We start from the raw sequence: 19,443 nt of genomic DNA, 5'->3' as shown, positions 1-19,443 counted from the left end.
GGCGACGAACCCTTTCCCTCTTCATTTTTCTCTTCCCTCTTCCTCTCCCTCTTCCTCTCCTTCTTCCTCTTCCCTTTTTTTCTTCCTCTCATTCTTTCTCTTCCCTCTTCTTCGTCGCCGGCGAGCTCGACTCGCGCAGTCGCCGCCATCCGCTCCGGCGGTCTGAAGAGGAAGGGGAAGAGAAAGAGAAGGGGAAGATGCTTTTGGAGGGATATATTTGTGAGGGCAAAATGGTCATTTCACATGAAAACTGTTAAAAAATAAACAGTTCTCTAACAGATGTTAATCAGAGGGACATATCTGCATAAATTAGGACTTTTGCAGGGACAACTTATAGAGTTTTCGTTTTGCAGGAATATTTTTGCAATTCACTATGTTTGCAGGGACGTATATGCAAATAACCCTATTTTAAACTATATACTAATATTTATATATTAAATAAATTTATTTGAGCCCTAATAAAATCCTAACCCTAACCGTCACCGAAACCCAACCCTATTCCACTCCCCCGCACCCCTCCCCTGCGTCAACCCCTTCTCTCCCTCACCCCCTCCTCTCCCTCGCCTCCTCAACCACTTCTCTCCCTCACCCCCTCCTCCTCCTCAAACCCACGGCGACCATGGCCACTACTGCGACGGCGACGGCGACGGCGACGGCGACGGCGACGGCGACGACGACGACGACGACGACGACGACGACGACCCCTTCCTGGTCACCGCCTTCTCCGCCTGGTCCCTGGAGCCCGCCCCCGTCTTCGCCCGCTCCGCACTAGATCTCTCTTTCGCGAGGAGGACGACGAGGAGGTGGTGGCGATATCTAGGGTTAGCTCCCCTTTTCGATACCTCTCTAGTGATTAAGGAATCAAATTAATGTTAATGGAAGCTTGGTTTTTTGGAGTAAATGGATGCTTTAATGTTGCAAGAATTTATAGGTTTCCTTTGCTGATGCTTTACTTACTGATCGAACGATCGTGCATTTCTCTATAGACAAGAACCGAAGTGGACGTAGAAAATGATAAGTTAGGTTTCTTCTATGTTGTGGGTATAACATTATTGATTATATAATTGCACTTCTACAATAAAATTACAAGGTGTCTGAACATACTCTACTGAATCTGATCAGATTCGGTTGACAACTTAGTTCGCAATTGTCGATTTCCTTGTCCCTACGTAACAATTAACAAGGAGCCTAGTTAGTTCATATGGTGCTTGAAAGGAAAAGGAGCTATTTTTTACAATCATGGTATTTAAAAATATCTCCAATTATTAGGAGTCAGAGATTGTGATCTAGAAATTTAGAATTGAATAATGATATATGTAGACACCAATAAACATCACAGCTTAGGAATATAAGTAAAGAGGTGATTTATAAGTGGAGATGCCAATTTAGACCCTAAACTTTGTAAAATCATAGCAAAAGGGTTTATTATTTGGCTGAAAATTAAGGATAAATTTGGTATGTTTTCAACAAATTTGTTGATTTGATACCTCCACAAAATACAGAGAAATTAACTGATTAATTTCTCAAAAAAAAATCAGTAAAATGAGATGATATTATGATAAGAATATGTTCTCTTGTGTAAATCAGTGAAATCAGTAACTGATTGGTGAACTACTACACAATGCATGGATTTGGATAAGGTATATCATCATGAGATTATACGGATACAGCGGCATGGCAACTCTTCAACAATAATGATTTGATATGCAATATTAGTTATACATTTTTGGGGTAAATCTGGATAACTTATTCTATTCCTTTGTAAATATTTTGGCTTCAGATCGATAAGCTGCAGAATACTTTTCACCAATGGGAACAAACCCCTGTATACACCGGAGAACATGTTCAGTTAACTAAAAGAGCTCCAGGCCAGTTGTAAAAGCATCGAGTGGCAGGTAAGGAGGCCATCGAAGTTAATTATCTGATATACTTTCAATTCTAGTAGGTTTAAACTTGCCTATCCCATCAAAGCGTAAGTAAGGAGGCCATTGAAGTTAATTATCTGATATACTTTCAATTCTAGTAAGTTTAAACTTGCCTATCCCATCAATGCATGGTGACTGACCACCATAGTAAAGCTTTTGCATTAGTGGAAATAGTGCCATTGTTCTTTTTCTTTCTTTCTTCTTTTTTTTGTGCTTTCATGTCGGTCTCATTCTGGTTGGAATGATGCATGGCTATTTAAAACCCAACTGAGAACTTCATAATCCTTTGAGGTTCTATATTTCATTCTGTTTAGATTTTACCTTTTTCTGCGAAAAGATGGATGAACTGGACAAGGCAATTGCAGTCGCTGCCAGAGATCCAGCTTATTATGGACTTGACGAAGTTGAACTTGGAAAATGGAGAAACTGGACTAGCACTGCTCACAACCAGGTATTGTAAAATTATTACATTATTAATTTTCATTGTTCCATATTGATATGCACAAGTTTTAATGCTAAGACATAATAAAGACAACTACTACTGTCTTTTGTCTCCTTTTTCCTTTTTTGGTTATACTTGATTTTTGTCAATTAGCATGTTTTAATATAGTTAGGAAATACCTAGGTGCGTACTGTGAGGAGAAATGTTGAAGCTGGAAAGGAGAAGAGCAGTCTTATCACTGGTTCGCGCCAAGACCTAACGGGTCTTCCACGTGGGCATGATTCTCAAGCAGGAAGATCTAACCGCTATGGAGCCGAAGACAACGATGATTTTTTCTCTTCAAAATCAGATCGGCAGCTGTTTCTAATAAAGTAGCCTGTTTTTCATCTCTCAGTACCTTTTGATTGGCTGGAAATGAGTTGAGAAAGAGTTTATTGAACCATATCAAGTCTAGCACTCTGCCTCGTCCCATAATTTGTGTCTCTTTTTGACATGTAAGATAAAAGAATGGCTTATACCATCAATTTACCTTGTGGGACTTTATTTTTATGAAAATGAAAGTCAAATCAATTACATCAATGTAAATAGAAACAATGCTCTTCAGATGTCATTTAATAAAGAAAATCTCAAATTAAAAATTTGAACAGCAGTCTGTTTGATCAAGTGCTTTCATTACAAGGTAATTTGCTTTTCATATTGTGGAATATATTATCCCATGCAATATATGCCTTCTGCATATTATATTTAAACCTTGAAGATTAAACTGCTGCTAGATGGTATATGAATTGATTTTACTAATTAAGGAAAAAAGGGCAATTTACATTCTAATGTTTCAACAGATATTTCATGAATTTATTCATGCATACTGCGTATGTCCTTGATTGAGAAGAATATATTTGGTTTTAGGGACTCGAGTACTTCATGGGCTTTATGACTACTATTACTTGTAGATTGACAGCTCACATTTTATGATTGCTTATTAAAAAGCCAAGCTAACATGACCTGCAAGCAACAAGATGAGGAATTGGATGAGCTAAGCGCAAGTGTTCAAACTACATATAATATTTACTTAACATCTTTCTTTATTTCTTTGCGGTCGCCTTAACTCCTATAACTTGTTTTTGGAACCAAAGTAGTACAATGATCAAGTTCAATGTGAGTCATGACGTGTTATGATGCAGAGCTTTTCGAAGAATGGGTGAGGTCGATTCTCAAAGCGCACAAGGATTTGGAACTCCTCGAGAACATGAACGGGCTCTATACGCTCTACATGGAGCGAGCTGTTGGCGAGTTGGCGAAGGAGTTGGGCCCTGTCGCTACCCAAGGGGTGCTCGACATACAAGTTCTTTCTAAACTCTTCTCCTGAATATACATATACATATTGTCCATAGCCCCATCTATTCTAAATTTGCTGAATATATATGCATCTTAATTGGATTACAAGAACATTTTATATCTGTAAACATACATAAATGGCATGTTGTAGTTCTCACACCAATTGTTTCTTTATTACCTTTCATTATTCTTGAAATTCTTATCGGGATTAACTAGTTTCTAAAATGTGATTAACTTTCTATGATGTTACTTATGTCCGTTCTTTGTTGTCAGATGAATATGTTATATGCAATGGCTGCAAAAGTCCGGATACCATACTTTCTAAGGAAAATCGGTTATTCTTCCTCCGCTGTGAACAGGTAACCTTGTTCAAGTATTTGTATTTTGCAGAGAATTCTGAAGTTTAGAATTTCTATTACTCTTAATTAGGACAACACATTCTGAAGTTTAGAATTTCTATTACTCTTAATTAGGACAACACATAGCCAATATACGACAACTTATATTGCATCTAAGATGTAGAACATAGCAAATGTTTTACCTGCTTTACAATTATCTATCGTTTGTTCACGCATTGCATAAAAAGAAGGTCTACGAAGTATATATTCTTTTATTTTTCAACATTTTTCCCTGTTTATAACTGCAGTTCTGGGATTTCTTTGTCCATTTTCTCTCAAATTTCTATTGAGCTTGTTCATAACTGCAGTTCTGGGACAATAATTGTATGTAAAGTTCTAGTATTACTTGATAGTGCAGCTAAATGTAGTGATTACACATTCAATTTAACTTGTATTCAAAAATTGAATTGTTGTTTTGCAATTGTTTGCAGCTATCAAAGATCAGTTTTTGATAATCAGAATCATAGCTTGATTGTGTCTACAAGGCATTATAGGGCATGTAAAATCCGGGCTGTCGCTACTTGTGTGCGCGTGAGCGTGAGAGTGGAATTGAGGAGAATCCGTTTTGGCGCAAAATTGACGCGAAAACGGACGTTTTGGGCCTACTTGTTTATGAAGGACTAATTTTGCAATTGGCAATTGTATTGGGTTAAGTTGCAAGATGGCCTTCTTAGTGGATTTCCACTAACAGAGAGAAAGAGAAGAGATTTTTTCTCTTCTCTTCTTATCCTCTTTCTCCCTCTCCCTCTCTCTCAGATTTCATCAAAGAAAGAGAGCAAGTAAAAGAAAAAGAGAGAAGAAGAAGAAGAAGGAGAAGAACTTGGAAAAGAATGTGAGTTCTCTTATTTTCTCCTTCCCTTCTCTTTCTTTTCCTTCTTCCCTCTTTCCTTTTCTTCTCCTTTCTCTTCCCTTCTCTTCCTTCCCTCTCTATTCCCCTCCCCTGCTGCTGCTACTGCAGGAAATTTCTGCGGCAGCAGCAGCAGCAGGCTGCAGCAGCATGCAGTCAGCTGCTGCTGCTGCTGCAGCACCAGCAGCAGACTGCAGCAGCAGCAGGCTGCATGCTGCCAGGCAGCATGCAGTCAGCTGCTGCTGCTAGGCAGCAGCAGCACCTGCTGCAGGGACGGCAGATTAAAAAAAAAAAGAAGGGAAAAGAGAAATAGAGGGAAAAGAAAAGAAAAGAAAAGAGAGAGTAAAACGAGAGAGAGTGAAAGGGAATGATTGAAGCGGAAAGGATTGAAACAATTAGGTAAATTCGCGATTCTGATGTCGAATTGACACTTACAGGGTGTTCCAGAGTGTACATTTAAGTGCCCCACACATCTTGTTAGTCACAATTTAAGTTAATTAACTTTCAATTTGTGTTAATTGAGTCTGGATTGAAAATTAGCCTTTTGATTGCATTTTCGGATGTTAAAAATGAGTTTTTGGTCTACCAAAGGATCCTCGAGTAGCAAATTGTGACTAAATTTCTTATTCGGCAATTTCTAACTACCAGTAAGATCCTTCACCTTACCTTTTTAGAAAATCTGTGAAACAGCTTTTTTTTTTTTTTTTACATACGAATGCTTAGGTATAATTTCAGCAAGTAGGTGATCTGCTGATGGATGGCAAAATTTCACCCTTTTTTTTTGGGTCAAATTGTTTGGAGTCTGGTCATAAGCTACTGCAGCCGGCTGTTGGGTGTTCCATTTTGGAATGGATGTTGTGATGTTAAACACTACTGTTGTCACGCCGGAGTTCGATCCTTTAAAAGTTTGGTACTTTAAATTTGATATAAGTTCAGATTTTTTGCGTAAAATAAATGGTATTAGAAGGATACAAACGAGATCCTGTTAAATTTTACTTCTGTAGTGATTTTGATTCAGCAGCTTGCAAAACTTTTGAGCTCATTGTTGCGCTGCTCTTATGCCCATTTAAGAATTACATAAAATTGCAAACAGATGTTCACATAGGAGGTCAATAATCACCATGTTCTCCATAGCGTTATTGAGGTGACATGTCTGTCTAGAGTGATATGCAGGTATATGCATGTCAGGTGTCTCTGGTTGCTTATGGTTAATAATCAATTTTCAATAGAAAATTTGGACTTTACATTCGCTGTGACCTACATGTATGTTGTGATTAAATCCAATAACATTAAGGTAGTAAACCGATGCGGATTACCACTGGCCAATCAAATATATATGTAGTGACTAATGTAACAGTTACCTAGAATAGCTGGTTTCAGGGGACCAAATGTCGTTATTATTATTATTATTATTATTATTATTTAAATCGGTATGAACTTGGAGCTCTTTCGTTATTCTGAAATACAAATTGAACATAATGACTCAATGAAAGTGAGTTTGATAATTTTGTTGCCAAAATTTTCTCCAATTTTTGAAGCTTATTCTCTAAATTATGTTCAATCGGATTTTTTTTTTTCATTTTTGAAGTTCCATTAATGTGATTAGTTAGACAAATCAAATTGAGATGCTTATGCGAACTCTTCTGCTTCATGAAGGTTTCCTCATTGCCCTGGGATTTACACGAGAGAGCAGGTAGAGGCATGGAAGAAGGTGGTGGACGCCGTCCATGCCAAGGGAAGCATCATCTTTTGCCAATTATGGCATGTTGGCCGGGCTTCTAATCCTGGTTAGTTTTATTATAATGTCTCTATCAAAGTACAATAAGGGGGCTCAACTTAGGCTTAAGTTTATTGATGAATTAACCTGCATTATTTGAAGATTTGTTTCCCAAAAAATTGAACAATGAAGTTTGATCATATCATATGATTCAAAAAACAGAAGTTCTGCCACAACAACTGGTAATTTTCTACGACATTAAGTGGAACTCATTGATGTTGAAGTATAAATCACACAGGGTTAATCATTAGTTTGTGATTAATGAGATATTTGTAAAGTAGACTCCGCATTCGATCACTACATGTGAAAGTCCAAGGACCCAGTCTAGTATATGGAGTAATTTTGATCTGTTTTCTTTGTCTGTTTAATTCTACCTTATTATTTCCACATTAGCAAAAAATAAAGCCAAAAAGGGTACTTGGGCATGGTTTCATTATTATACTTTCTTAATTTAAGAGATCTTTGTTTGCCAAAATCCTTTCGATTTAGGGATACAATATCTGTTTTATGTTGCTTAGAAGTTTGTCACAATGAGATGAATTCATTTAAATACGATACCGTAAAGTACAAATAGTTTTACGCATTCAATGATAGCATTTGTGTTTGCCGAACTCATTTGACTAATGTAAGTTGAAATTTTACACCGCAAGTTCTTCGTCTTCTGATTTACCTAAAAACTTTGGTTGGTGAACATTGTCATGGAAAGTGAGATTTACAGTAAGAAAAAGAAAATCATCATTTAATCAAATGCACATACAAAACTAACTAAATTCGCCCATTCACATTTCAACAGTGTACCAACCTCAGGGTGCAGCTCCGATATCGGGAAGATGGAAAATATTAATGCCTGACGGTTCGTACGGCAAGTACCTGAAGCCCAGAAGGCTTGCAACTGCAGAGATTCCAGATATAGTCCAACAATACCGTCAAGCTGCGCTAAACGCGATCGAAGCAGAGATTCCAGATATAGTAATGGTTTGAATATTTTCAATAGAAAATTTGGAGGATTGTTACAAATCGTGAGACAAACTGGCCTTAAATGTCCTAAAATTGCTCCTCAAAAGTTTGATGCGGGTAACAATTAGGTCTTTACGCGGTCCTAATTGTGAGCTCTTATCTGGTGTGCTTCTTTCTTCCAGATGGTAGACAAAGGAAGAAATTAATTCTTTTGTGGGACAAATCTCAGGACTAAATTGTTGACCAAAACTCAGGAGTTAATTGAAATTGGCGGTCAAAGATGGAGAAATAAATTTTATAACCTAACTTTTTTTTTCTGCTCTAATCTGATGATATCAGCTTGGCAATATTTGCATTTTGTGATCATTTCATCATTTCCAATGTTTTATTGTTTCATCGTGATTCCTTGAACATTGTGATAACGTATTACACCTCTGGCATTGGTCATGTGCAAAATGTAATTCCTCAAAAAAGGCTAATCTTGTCTCGTCCTGTTTTGAAGGTGAATGCATTCCCCATCATCGTCATGTTCGGCATGTGCTCCATATTCCTTTTCATGGCCTCAATCTTGCAGAGGCGTCTAATGGTCATCGCAGATCGCCCCAAATCAAGTTAACATTATTAATTTATCATTCATGCCATCAACCAGACAGCTCATTTCATCGGGGATACATGGTTCAACTTAAGGGTCTGATATTTTCTCCCTCCTGAATGTTATGCTCCATAATTTTCTTACAGAGCCACAAGATTGGACTGCTTTAAGGGAGATGGTTGGTGAAGAGGAGCCGCTGTATGTCTAAACTAAAAGTCCGAACTCTTCAGAGCTCTCATGCCGCAACGATGCAATCCAATGCATCGTTTGGAATTTTTTCGAGATAATAGATGTTTACCATCGTTTAGAATTTATTATTGTTTGGTTGGAATTCAAACAAGCATTTTGTAGTTGGAACTCATATATGAAATTTATTTTTAATATTGAAACTGTGATTTGTCGCAAATTATGATTGCTTTTTGGTAATGCATGTTTTCTAATTTCAATTTATTGGAATATTTAATTGTGGATCTAAGTGTTTTAATATATATTGCAATTGCCGCTATAACTCTTATTTAGTAATTATTTAGTCTACTTTTAGTGGCAATTATAATTAATTATGATGGTATTTATAATTGTTGTTATTGGGTAGGATTTAGCGGCATTTGTTTAGGTTTTTATCAACCGTCCAAACAAATGCCATAATAATTTTTACCGATCCCCCCATTAGTGACAATTACTACAATTGTCTTAGCGGCAATTATAATTGCCGGGATTTTAAAAAATAATCACCGTCAAAACTTAGTTTTGTTGTAGTGACCCAAAGCCCGACCCATATATGACTTATCTGTCTGGACCTTGTTTAGGCACAGGCTTAGTTCCACCGGTGTCACATGTTTTTATACTAATAATTGCGTGCCATTAACAAATTAGTCATATTTGATTTTGATTATTTGCCAAATTATATAAAGAGAGACAAAAGAAAACAATTATTTATGAATTTTGCTCTTTTTATGCACAATTATGTATGTCCACGTAAAAATCATAATATCAATGTGATTTAAGAGGTTGGCGTGAGATTCACATGAATAAAAATAAATAGATGCATAGGTTTCACATCGTTTTAGCCAACGAAAAACTTGTAATTAATTAATTTTATGTACATAGCAATGCCTTAATTTCCTTCAAGTGACCCTCGAGCTCCCCTTACTAATGAGGTGATTACTGCTGAAAATAGATCATGCTGCAAGCTTAATCTGTTTAGAAGCTAGGCCAAACAGAAAATCACTTTGACGAGACTGGCCGTGATATGATGCTTCCATAAATACTCCCTAGATTTTCAATGACCAATTAGGCGCCATGCAATAGTAATAACTCTTTAATTACTAATGACATATGTATGTATTGAGCTAGACATGACCGTGTATTGACTAAAAATGACTTAATTTGTTGATTACGATCTATCATAAGCTTATGTTTAATTTTCTCAAATAAATTCTTCCAGGTACTTTTGATTGTTGGTCGTTGCAACGTCTCGTAAGTACTTAATTAAATACTTAATACAATGGTCAAAATGTATAGGTAGTTCATGTACTATATATCTCAAGCCCAAGCTGGTTCGTTCCGGTCCTTTTCATGTATGCATTTGAAGTCAAATATGGCAAGTTGGTTCCTAGCTTTTGTAAGTTATGAAACCGTAGGATCTATCTAGATAATATCATACTTAGAGAAGGGTGAATAGGTGTATAGCCCAAAATCATAAATCTCAATGTAATAAAAAATAAATGAGGAAAATAAAAATAACACACCAAGATTTACATGAAAAAATTTTAATTTGGAGAAAAACTCACGGGACCAACACGCAAAAAAATAATCCATCAGGAGAAAAGATTATAAGATGATTACCGACTCCATGAACTCAACCTCTCTTAACCTTCTATGGGTCTCGCGCAAGCCTCCGGATTGTCCACGCCCCCACGTTTGAATCCATGAACGCCACGCTCACATTCAAATCCACGAACGCCATTCGAATCCACGAGCTCACGATCCGAATCCACGAATCGCCCTTGATTACGCCGAATCGACGATGCCGCACATAAACAGTATCATGTTTTTATAGTCATCCTTTACTTAGAGAGTCGTTGAAGAACAAGAGAAATAACTCTAAGCAAAACTTAAATCAATTCGACATATAGATATTGAATTCAATACCTCGAATTGAACTAAAAGAGACTATTTTGTGAAAAATAGGTTTAGAACGAAAACCTAGCCTCTAGGGTTACTCTTGCATGTATTCTCGTACTTCTCTATAAATTAGAGAACCCTAATAGATTATTTATAAACTTTAGAATCAATTAGAATAGGATTAGAAGCTAAATTAGAAAATTTTATATTGAGTACCGGTACTCGAGAGTTGGTACCGGTATATCGAGACAATTCAGAAATTTCCTGAGGCTGTATCGGTATGCGGTCGATGCAGTACTAGTACTCAACCGATATAGTACCAGTACTCGGGTTTGGTACCGGTACGCAATGCAATTTTTAGAATTGCAGCTCTCGGGTTTTGAGGTACCAACGTAGGGTACCGGTACTCAGTAATAAAACTTAGTTTTCAATACGGTTTTTGAAGAACTGAAAATAGGTACCGGTACACAATATCAAATATTGTTATAATCAATTCAAAAGTATCAAAACCCACTTCTAAACCATATATCATTAGTTTATATGATTTTAATGTCATACATAACTAGGAATCACCATAAATACATTTGAAAGCTTACCTGAGCATCGTGATTCATCCAGTGAAATATTTCTGAGTTTTTCGGAATCCCAAATTCTTCGATCTTCAACAACACGAACCGAACCCTTCAAGACTCCAACTCAAATCACGAAACTTGCCAATACAAAATTCCTAACAATCTCTCCCTTTGACAATTTCGTGACAAAACTTAAAAGTACATCACAAATAAAAAACGAAGTTCAATGTCATCACCAAAACATCGAACCTCTCGCGTGTAATCCAAAGTTACATATGATTCAAAATTACATAAGAATTCCTAAAACAGACTCTATGACTTAGACACAATTAGGAGTTTTGAAGTCTTATTTTGTCACGCTCCGGGACCGGCCTATTTGGTCGGTTCGGACACGTCGAACAGACGCCGAACGGACAGCACCTCCCCTGTCCGCCCAAGGCTCAACACAAGTATAAATCATGTATATTAGAATTCTACACAGCGGAACAAAGATATACATGGCTTGCACGAGGGCAAGCAATAGCCAAAGTGAAAGTACTAAACTAAACATTCATACAAGTAATATGATTACCTTTAACCACATACATGCATTCAACTTGTAAATTCTTTTACATTCTTTTCATCATATCTTTTACATCACATGGTCCCCCAAAATATAAACTTTTACATTCTTTCTTTAATACATTTGCATCATTCATTCATCTATAATCATCAAAGTACAAAAGATGATATATATAGGGTATGCAACTAAACAAAATATGAAAACCATCTCGGGTGGTCCCTGTCTATGGCGCGATACCTTTACCGCGATCGTCGGCCGGCTCACTCGTCCCGGCTCTATGAAAATAGTGGGGTGAGAACTACAACAAAGTTTCCAGCGGGTTCGACCGCCGACCTCACCGACTTTCCCACTAGGTCTAAATCAGGCATAATGGAAGAATAGCAGATAGATAGTAACCAACTAAACAAATGTAGCTAATATGCCTGAACAAAATATAATCCATGCTATGCTCAAATAGAATGTTCATGATGAATGCAAGATCACTTTTCAATTCTCAATCCTCTTGGCTAACCCGTAGGTTTCGCCTTCAATAGACTCACCAACTCAAATCCCTACTATCGGGGAGATACTCGCTACAACCCGACGGGACCATCCTCTGGGGAGATACTCGCTACGACCCAGTGATGACTACTCTGGAGCTCATCGCTCGAGGGGGTGCGACCGCCCTCAAGCTAAGACTTATAGGTGAGTATGATCCAATTCTTAACTTTAAGGATGTCAAGTTCAATCCATTCCTTATCTATAAGGATGCATCAACTTTGAGGATGCTATGTCACAAATGCCATTGTCATGCATTCTTTATACTCATTCATCAGTGCCACGCACTAAATGTTCTTTGTACTCATTCTCATGCATTCTTGACTCGTTAATGCCACACACACTATGTGTTTGTCTCTACCATTCAATACTCTTTGATGCCATACTTGCACACTAGCATTCAAAATTCATTGATGCCACTCTACTATCGATGTCATAATGTCATTTGTTCTCTATGTCATCTAGGTCTTTGCCGCCATTCATGCATACATAGGGTTTTACATGTTCTCCAGAATTCACAACATTTATATATATGCATCTTATACTCAAAGTATGCAATCATATATACTCACTCCTCCTATAATGCATGATGCTCAATATACACATATGCTCAAGAAATGACATTTCAGATATAAAAGAAAATTCGAGGATTTCGGATAGCACCACCCATCTCGTATGGTTGTAAAGGTGCCACGGTTCAAGTTTCGTGATTTTTGGGCGCCTATTCTCTTGGCTGCGGCAAAACGAAGCCAAATTAGGCTTTTTCTCTAATATCTTTGCGTAAGCTCGTCGGATCATCGAACCGAGTCGACCAACGAGTTAGAAATATCCCCAATTTGGTTTCTATAAGGTCAATTTACATTTAAACCCTTTCATGGCAAAAGTCCCAATTTTGGACCCTAACAATGTCATTGTGCTCAATACACTACTTTGATCTCTAATATAAGCAAAAGCAAGCTTATCAGCATCTAGAAATCCCTCTAAAACTATTTCGAGATCATTTGAACCATCATAGGGCATTTAAAGCAAACCCTAGAATTCTACCATGAGAGCTCATGAATTTCACGAGGTTCCAAGATCTCTACTAGGTTTCTAATATTGAAAAAAGCTCAAAACCAAAAGATTTAGGGCATAAAACTAAGCCCTAACATCAATCTTATAAGAAACCTCACCTTAGCCCACTAGCTCTCCAAACTCCACCTTGTAGGAGAGCCCTAGATTCTCCAAAAGTCCAAATCTCCTCCAAATCTTCCTCTTGATCTCCTCCTTTAACCTTGGGGGAGAGCTCCTAGAGAGAGAGAGGAAGAGAAATGAGAGAGGAGGGTGGGTTTACTGCTGTGAATGAGAGATGAGAGAGTGTAGGGTTTTTATAAGCTGCTACAATAGCAAATAAACCCTCCATCTCTTATTATTTCCTGCAGACCAACCTGCTGTTTCGCAGCACTGCGTACCGGTACACGGGTGGGCGTCACCGGTATGCCCCCTGTTTAACTGCCCAACCCGAGAGCTGGCTATTCTCGGGTGGGTGCGGGGTATCGGTACTACCCAGAACAGTCACCGGTTAACCAGCTTGACAGAGGCAAACTCGAGAGCTTCTACTCTTGGGTGCCTGCCTGGTACCAGTACTCTTCCAATGCTTCACCAGTTAACAATGCTCCAGAATACATTTTTGCATTGTTTCGACTCCAATTTGCGCCGGGCAATGCTAAAACCTTTCTAACTCACTCGAAACTCTACTTTAACCCTTCCAACATTGTTAGAATGTCAAATGGACTTTGTCCAACTATTTCTCTCGCACACTTTGGTCAATTTGACTAAAGTTCGATACAACCTACCGAGGTTTCGGTATATTACATGTTTTCCTACAAAACAGATTTTCTAAAATGATGTAGTATGTTCAAAACATTAACCTTTACATCTCCTCCTTCATCATCAAATGTTCTCGAAGTTCAAATTTCTCCCCCTTTATTCAACTCCCTTGTCTGCCTATGTTCTCCCCATTTTTGTCATAAATTGCCAAAAAACACAATATAGAGAAAAACATACTAGGGAGATAGTGCAGTTATGTCATAGGTACAGACCGAAACATAATGCAAAGACAAGTGAAGTAAATCAAACTGCATCCTATAAGCAAACAAAAGATAAGTAAACTAAGATGTCGAGGAGAAATCATCGCTTAGTTTCTTCATCATCATCATCATCTCCTCCCTATGCAACATCATCATGTGCTCCAACAGTAGGTGGGTCAACCGGGTGTGACGAACTCAGTCCAGCGTCGACAGGAAAAATATCGTCATGGCGACATCCGAGTTTCTCAAGAATTTTTTTCATGCCATCTTCCAATCTCTTGTATTTTTCTTCTAGCTTCTTAAATCCTTGTTCAACCCTCTTCTTTACAGATCGAACCTCATGGTGGAGTGATTCAACAGTAATTACTCCGCCTGAGCTCAATGATCCCTTACGCTCTGCAGGCCGAGCGGTTGAACCAGAAGTCGTTGTGGTGTAGGCTTTAGTTTGCTTGAAGGTCTTCAAGGTGCTAATCAACTTGGCCAATATCACTCCATCAATAGGTGCAAGGCCATCATCGTACTTGTTGCACGTGACATCTACTCCACTAGCCTGTAAAATCCTCGTGATCAGAATAGGGAATGGAAGTAGCTCACGTTGCCCTTAAGCTTGAACGACATGCACCATCTTTTGCCACATCAAAAACGGAATGTTGATATTCAAACCATGAGCACGCTTCGGGTGGCCAAGCAGGTAGAAAAGGACAAGACGATCTTCTTTGTCCCGATCGTTGGTAGCACATTGCAGCAAATCACCAAGGACAGAATGTGATACTTGGGCTTTAAATCCTTGGACTCCACATATAATCGATTCGTCACTGTCCCCGTCTTGCATATGGCATTTATCACGGTGTTCCAATGTGACGACTACTGAAATGTACCATGAGTATAGTGTAGATCGGAGGTATCAACATGTAATCCAAATATCTCTCCAATCGTGTGCGGGGTGACATGAATCTTGGTTTTACGAAAATATGTCTCAAATAGGTAAGTCCCCGTCTCCTAATCTTCTGCGAGCACTTTTCCGCGCATGTAGAATTCCCGAATAAGCTCTACACAGAAAGTATCACATGCCTGGATCCTCCCAACGGGCTTAATAGGGGCTCCATGTAGTAACTATCCAAAATCAGGAACCTCCCTGGTGAGCTCGTTGAAGTTGACATAACGCTCTACAAAGAACGTTTGGCTGGCAAAAGCCCTCTGCCGCTATGACTATCTTTCCGCGGCGTGCTTTGATCGGCTTTCACGTTCATGAAATCCTTTCTCACGGATAATAGGACCACCCGTGCTTCTTCGTGGAGGAGAGCCAGCACCTTTTTTCATCCTTAATGTTTATGATGCTTTGCCTTTGCCTTTGCTTGTTTGTTCCTCAGTTTCTTCTTCTTCTTCAAAAGAACTCTCGTTATAGTCCGAATCAGAATCGGACGTTCCTTCCTCCATACGAGTTCTTTTCGTAGCACCTCGTCGACCTCGTCCACGACCACGACCACTTCCAGTGGCCATGAGAACCAACAGAGTAAGTAGTAGTGAAAATACCATTTTTCCTACAAAGTAAAGAAATATGCATTAACATTATCACAAGAAAAACTTGCAAAATAGTGTAAAAAATTTCTAATCAATTTAGAATGCATAAAAATACTATTTCCAACAGATTCAAGCAAGTTGTTTCATGGTAAATGGCATTCCGACAAAAAATCCCGAAATTCTACATCCAACATGATATAAATCTTAGATTTGCAAAATATAACGCATTATTCTCTAATCTAAGTGTTCAAGAAGCAAGCAAGCATGTATCTCAAGTCAAACAAAGCAAAAAATTGCAAGAAATTACATCAAAAACAGAGATTGATCTTCAACCCAAAAAATAGTTTGAAAAATGGAAAAACTAGAGTTTTGAAGAAGATATGATCAGATCTGGAGAAGAAACTTACAAATCACTGCCGAAAACTTGTAGATCCGGGTGAGAGTGATGCTAGGAGATTTTTAGAGAGAGAAAGGAAGTGTTTTGATGAAGTATTGGAGAAAAAATAAAACTTAATATTGGTATTTAAAAACAATTCCGTAGACCGCGTGTTGGTACTCGAACCCGCGTACCAGTACCCAGTTCAAAAATAGGTTTTTTAACGTTCGGGTTCTGCGCAAGTAGCAAAAGGATTTGGTTATTGGTACCCGAGACCCAAGTTCAAATCCTAGTTGATTCACATTTCCAGCTAAGTTTACTTCTAAATAAAATAAACGAAGCAGGTAGCTGTCGGTTTAGAGATGGTTTTGCCTTAGTATATGTGCTAAGGCGATTGACCAAACCCCAAGTATATACTCATCTGAATCATGAATACTACTCGATGGCTGAAATCCATCGACCGTGTGAGGTGCGTCATTCGTGGTGGCAGACAATAGCATGCTACCTTTCTCTCAAAAAAAAAAAAACGTTCGGGTTCTGCAGTACCTCAAAACAGTACCGGTTTGCCTTGTACCGGTACCCAATACCTAGTATCGGTACCCAGTGCCTGAAAATCAATTTTTTCGTATCAAATTAATTCAAATCAAGTTAATTTCACAAAAATTAAGAATTGTACTCAACAATCATAATGATGAATATAAAATATTACATGATTTCTTAATTCATCTAAACGTCAAAATTAAGTCATCAAAAGTAATCTAGTCGTTCAAAATCTATCAAGATGTAATGGTTCATGAAAAATGACTTATAGAAATTCAGCAAAATTGACACCAATTTGTCGCAAAACGTTCAAAATTGAAATTTAGCTAATAAATTACCGGGGGTGGCTCTTTGAGCATCTTTTCATTCTACCACCTTATAACTCCGAAAAATCTAAAATATTTTCTATTTTTCAACCTTTTCGGCCATTCAATCAATTCCCATGTGGTAACTTCACACACTTATCGGACGATNATCGGGGTGGTAGCTCTTTCCTACATGTGGTGGTAGTTTTCACACTCCATTTGGATGTAACTCTTTCCACATCTTTTAAATATAGGAGTATTTTTTTCTTTCCTTTTGTATCAATTTCTCACATTATTTAATACAAACTCTCCCTAAATTAGACAATCTCACATTTGAAAGAAAATTTGACAAATTTTAGTCCATTAGCGAATAACCATTCATCATATTCAATACACACAATCGAGATAGTTCAATCCCCAAGAGATCAAATTTGATTACTTAAACACTACAACAGAATTAAGTTATAGGGACATATGTTTGGGACAATTTTGTGTAAGTGTCTCATTTATGCCAAAACATAAAAAAAAAAAACTACTAATGCATAAATATAAAGTCCAATCCAACCAAAAATAAAAGGTAACTCTACTCAACCCACCCCACCCAGCCCATTCGACCTGATTACAAACAGAAAAGAAAAAGAAAAGAAAAATCGATTACCATTTCCTCTTCTCCCCTCACTCAATCGACTAAAATTCTAGACGAAGATCCCTTCCTCTCGTCCTCTTCCGCCACCACAGCCAACGAGGTAGAGTTCCGGCGGTTGCTAAATGCTTAAATAAGTGTTGGTAAATTACCAGCACTCTTTTTAGGTTATAGCGACACTCTTTAACTGTCACTATATACCTAGCGACCCCACATATAACAACACTTTTTAAAAGTGTCGCTAATTTAGCCAGCAGTACTTTTTTTACCTGTACCGATATTTAAAAGTGTCGCTATAGACCGTTTTTGTTGTAGTGAAATTTGATGAATATATGTGTTAAGAATTCCTATAATGAATTATCGTCAAATAATAAAAGTAGAGTAAAATCGATAATTGACATAAACTTAACTTGAAATGAATGAATGAGAAGTTTAAGATGTGCATGACAGTTTTCAAGTTTAATTTCTCCAAAGCAATGATTTCAAAACATCACCTTCCTCGAAAAATTTCAAATTTTAAATTCTCAATCACCTTTCTCGAAAAAGATTTCAAAACAAATTCCAAGCAACAAGAATTATCTAAACATGTAATGCAATGAATAAAAATATGTAATAAGCACCAATCAATGCGTTACACAATAATCAAAACAAATCAAGTCTTAAGACAAGGAAAGATATCACCTTTCCGAACCCAAATTTGTCGGATTGTTGGTTGTTTTGGCTTGTTGAGCACCATTTGTTTTGACTTTTGAGCCACTGTCGACTTTCGTGTTGCATTTGGCTTTGGTTGAACTTTTTGTTGTGGCTTTGACCTTCGATTGATTTGAGGTACTCGACTTGATTATTGCTTTTGAATCCGTGGGGGTTGTTGAGTATTGGAAGATGTCAATAAATGTTTAGAAGATGCCGATGGAGTCTTCTTATTTTTCCTAGGGCATGTCTTCTTGATGTGTCCCTTGATTCCATATCTATGGCAAACCTTCTCTTTTAAAAGTGTTGAGACTTTAAGTTTCGAATTTTGATCCTTCTCAACGTGAGTCCGCTCATATCCAACTCCAAGTCTATTTGTTTGACCCAATCTGAGCATATGACCAACTTCTTCGATTCAGAGGAAAATTTTTGAATGTCGGATTTGAGTTGATGAACTTGTTTGGTCAAAACTTGGTTGGATGCACGAGTTTCTTCGAATTGTTGCTCCAGAAAACCAACCTTCTCTTGATGTGATTTGATCGCTCCGAGTGGTCTAACTTCTCTTGGAGGACCTTATTATTCTTTAAAATTGATTCTCTTTCCTCCACAAGTGCTTTATAGGTGGTCTTTAACGTTTTGTTCTCATCCTCAAGCTCCAATAAACACTTTCTTAGCTTTTTGTTATGCTTAGCCATATTTTTTTATTCAATGAGAAGTTGATTGTATGCGGCGGCTAAGTCATCGTCGTCTGACTCCTCCTTACTCTCGTCATTATCACTCGACGTCCCATGTAAGGTGGGAGAAACACAAGAGTTAGATACAATAGAGGATAAACAAGCAACAATAGACGAAGGTAAAGAAGTATTAGTAAACAAAGCAACAGTGTCATTCTTTTCTTCGTCACTTGAGATCGATTCACTAGAAGTAGAATCATCCCAAGTTCTAGCTTGCAAAGCCTTCTTTTTGTATAATTTTTTAGTGGGACAATCCGTAGAAATATGGCCGTAGCCTTTGCATTTGTAGTATTGAATTTTTCCTTCAAAATCATCTTTTTCTTTAGAAGGTTTTGCAAGTTTCTTTTCTTTTGATTTTGAACTCGAAGATCCTTTTGAAAAAGATTTTTGCTTAGAAGATGAAGCTTTGTTTGCATTGTTCTTACGGGAGTTTCCACAAAATTTCTTCGTGAGAAGCGCTATTTGATATTTGAATTCGGCGATAGAAATGTGTCCGT

General features: G+C 37.7%; 1 protein-coding gene across 8 annotated transcripts; it reads left to right on the top strand.

Annotated features, from left to right (window-relative positions):
- LOC109722272 (12-oxophytodienoate reductase 7-like) lies at positions 710-8,679 on the top strand. Of its 8 annotated transcripts, XR_002219438.1 has the most exons (9): positions 710-821; positions 1,781-1,895; positions 2,240-2,376; positions 2,551-2,738; positions 3,549-3,709; positions 3,976-4,061; positions 6,604-6,734; positions 7,518-8,292; positions 8,420-8,437. XR_002219438.1 is itself a non-coding variant. In XM_020250251.1 (8 exons), exons 3-7 carry the CDS (start codon positions 2,263-2,265, stop codon positions 6,727-6,729), a joined length of 675 nt encoding a protein of 224 aa, XP_020105840.1. In that variant the 5' UTR covers positions 710-821; positions 1,781-1,895; the 3' UTR covers positions 6,730-6,734; positions 7,518-8,679. The 8 variants fall into 8 exon arrangements, 7 of the variants coding, with proteins under 7 accessions (XP_020105840.1, XP_020105841.1, XP_020105839.1 ...); XM_020250251.1 differs by having other exon boundaries at positions 2,263-2,376; positions 7,518-8,679; XM_020250252.1 differs by having other exon boundaries at positions 8,184-8,679.

Source organism: Ananas comosus, linkage group 16 (assembly GCF_001540865.1).
Source record: "Ananas comosus cultivar F153 linkage group 16, ASM154086v1, whole genome shotgun sequence".
Lineage (NCBI taxonomy): Eukaryota > Viridiplantae > Streptophyta > Magnoliopsida > Poales > Bromeliaceae > Ananas > Ananas comosus.
The sequence above is the reverse complement of the archived record's forward strand: the minus strand, read 5'-3'. Positions and strand labels throughout refer to the sequence as shown.

Excerpts from the sequence above, each read along its gene's own strand:
- LOC109722272 (XM_020250247.1), top strand. The coding sequence starts at position 3,530 with ATGACGTGTTATGATGCAGAGCTTTTCGAAGAATGGGTGAGGTCGATT. Across the intron at positions 4,062-6,603 it reads TCTTCCTCCGCTGTGAACAG|GTTTCCTCATTGCCCTGGGA; the intron begins GTAACCTTGTTC and ends TGCTTCATGAAG. Across the intron at positions 6,735-7,517 it reads TGGCCGGGCTTCTAATCCTG|TGTACCAACCTCAGGGTGCA; the intron begins GTTAGTTTTATT and ends ACATTTCAACAG.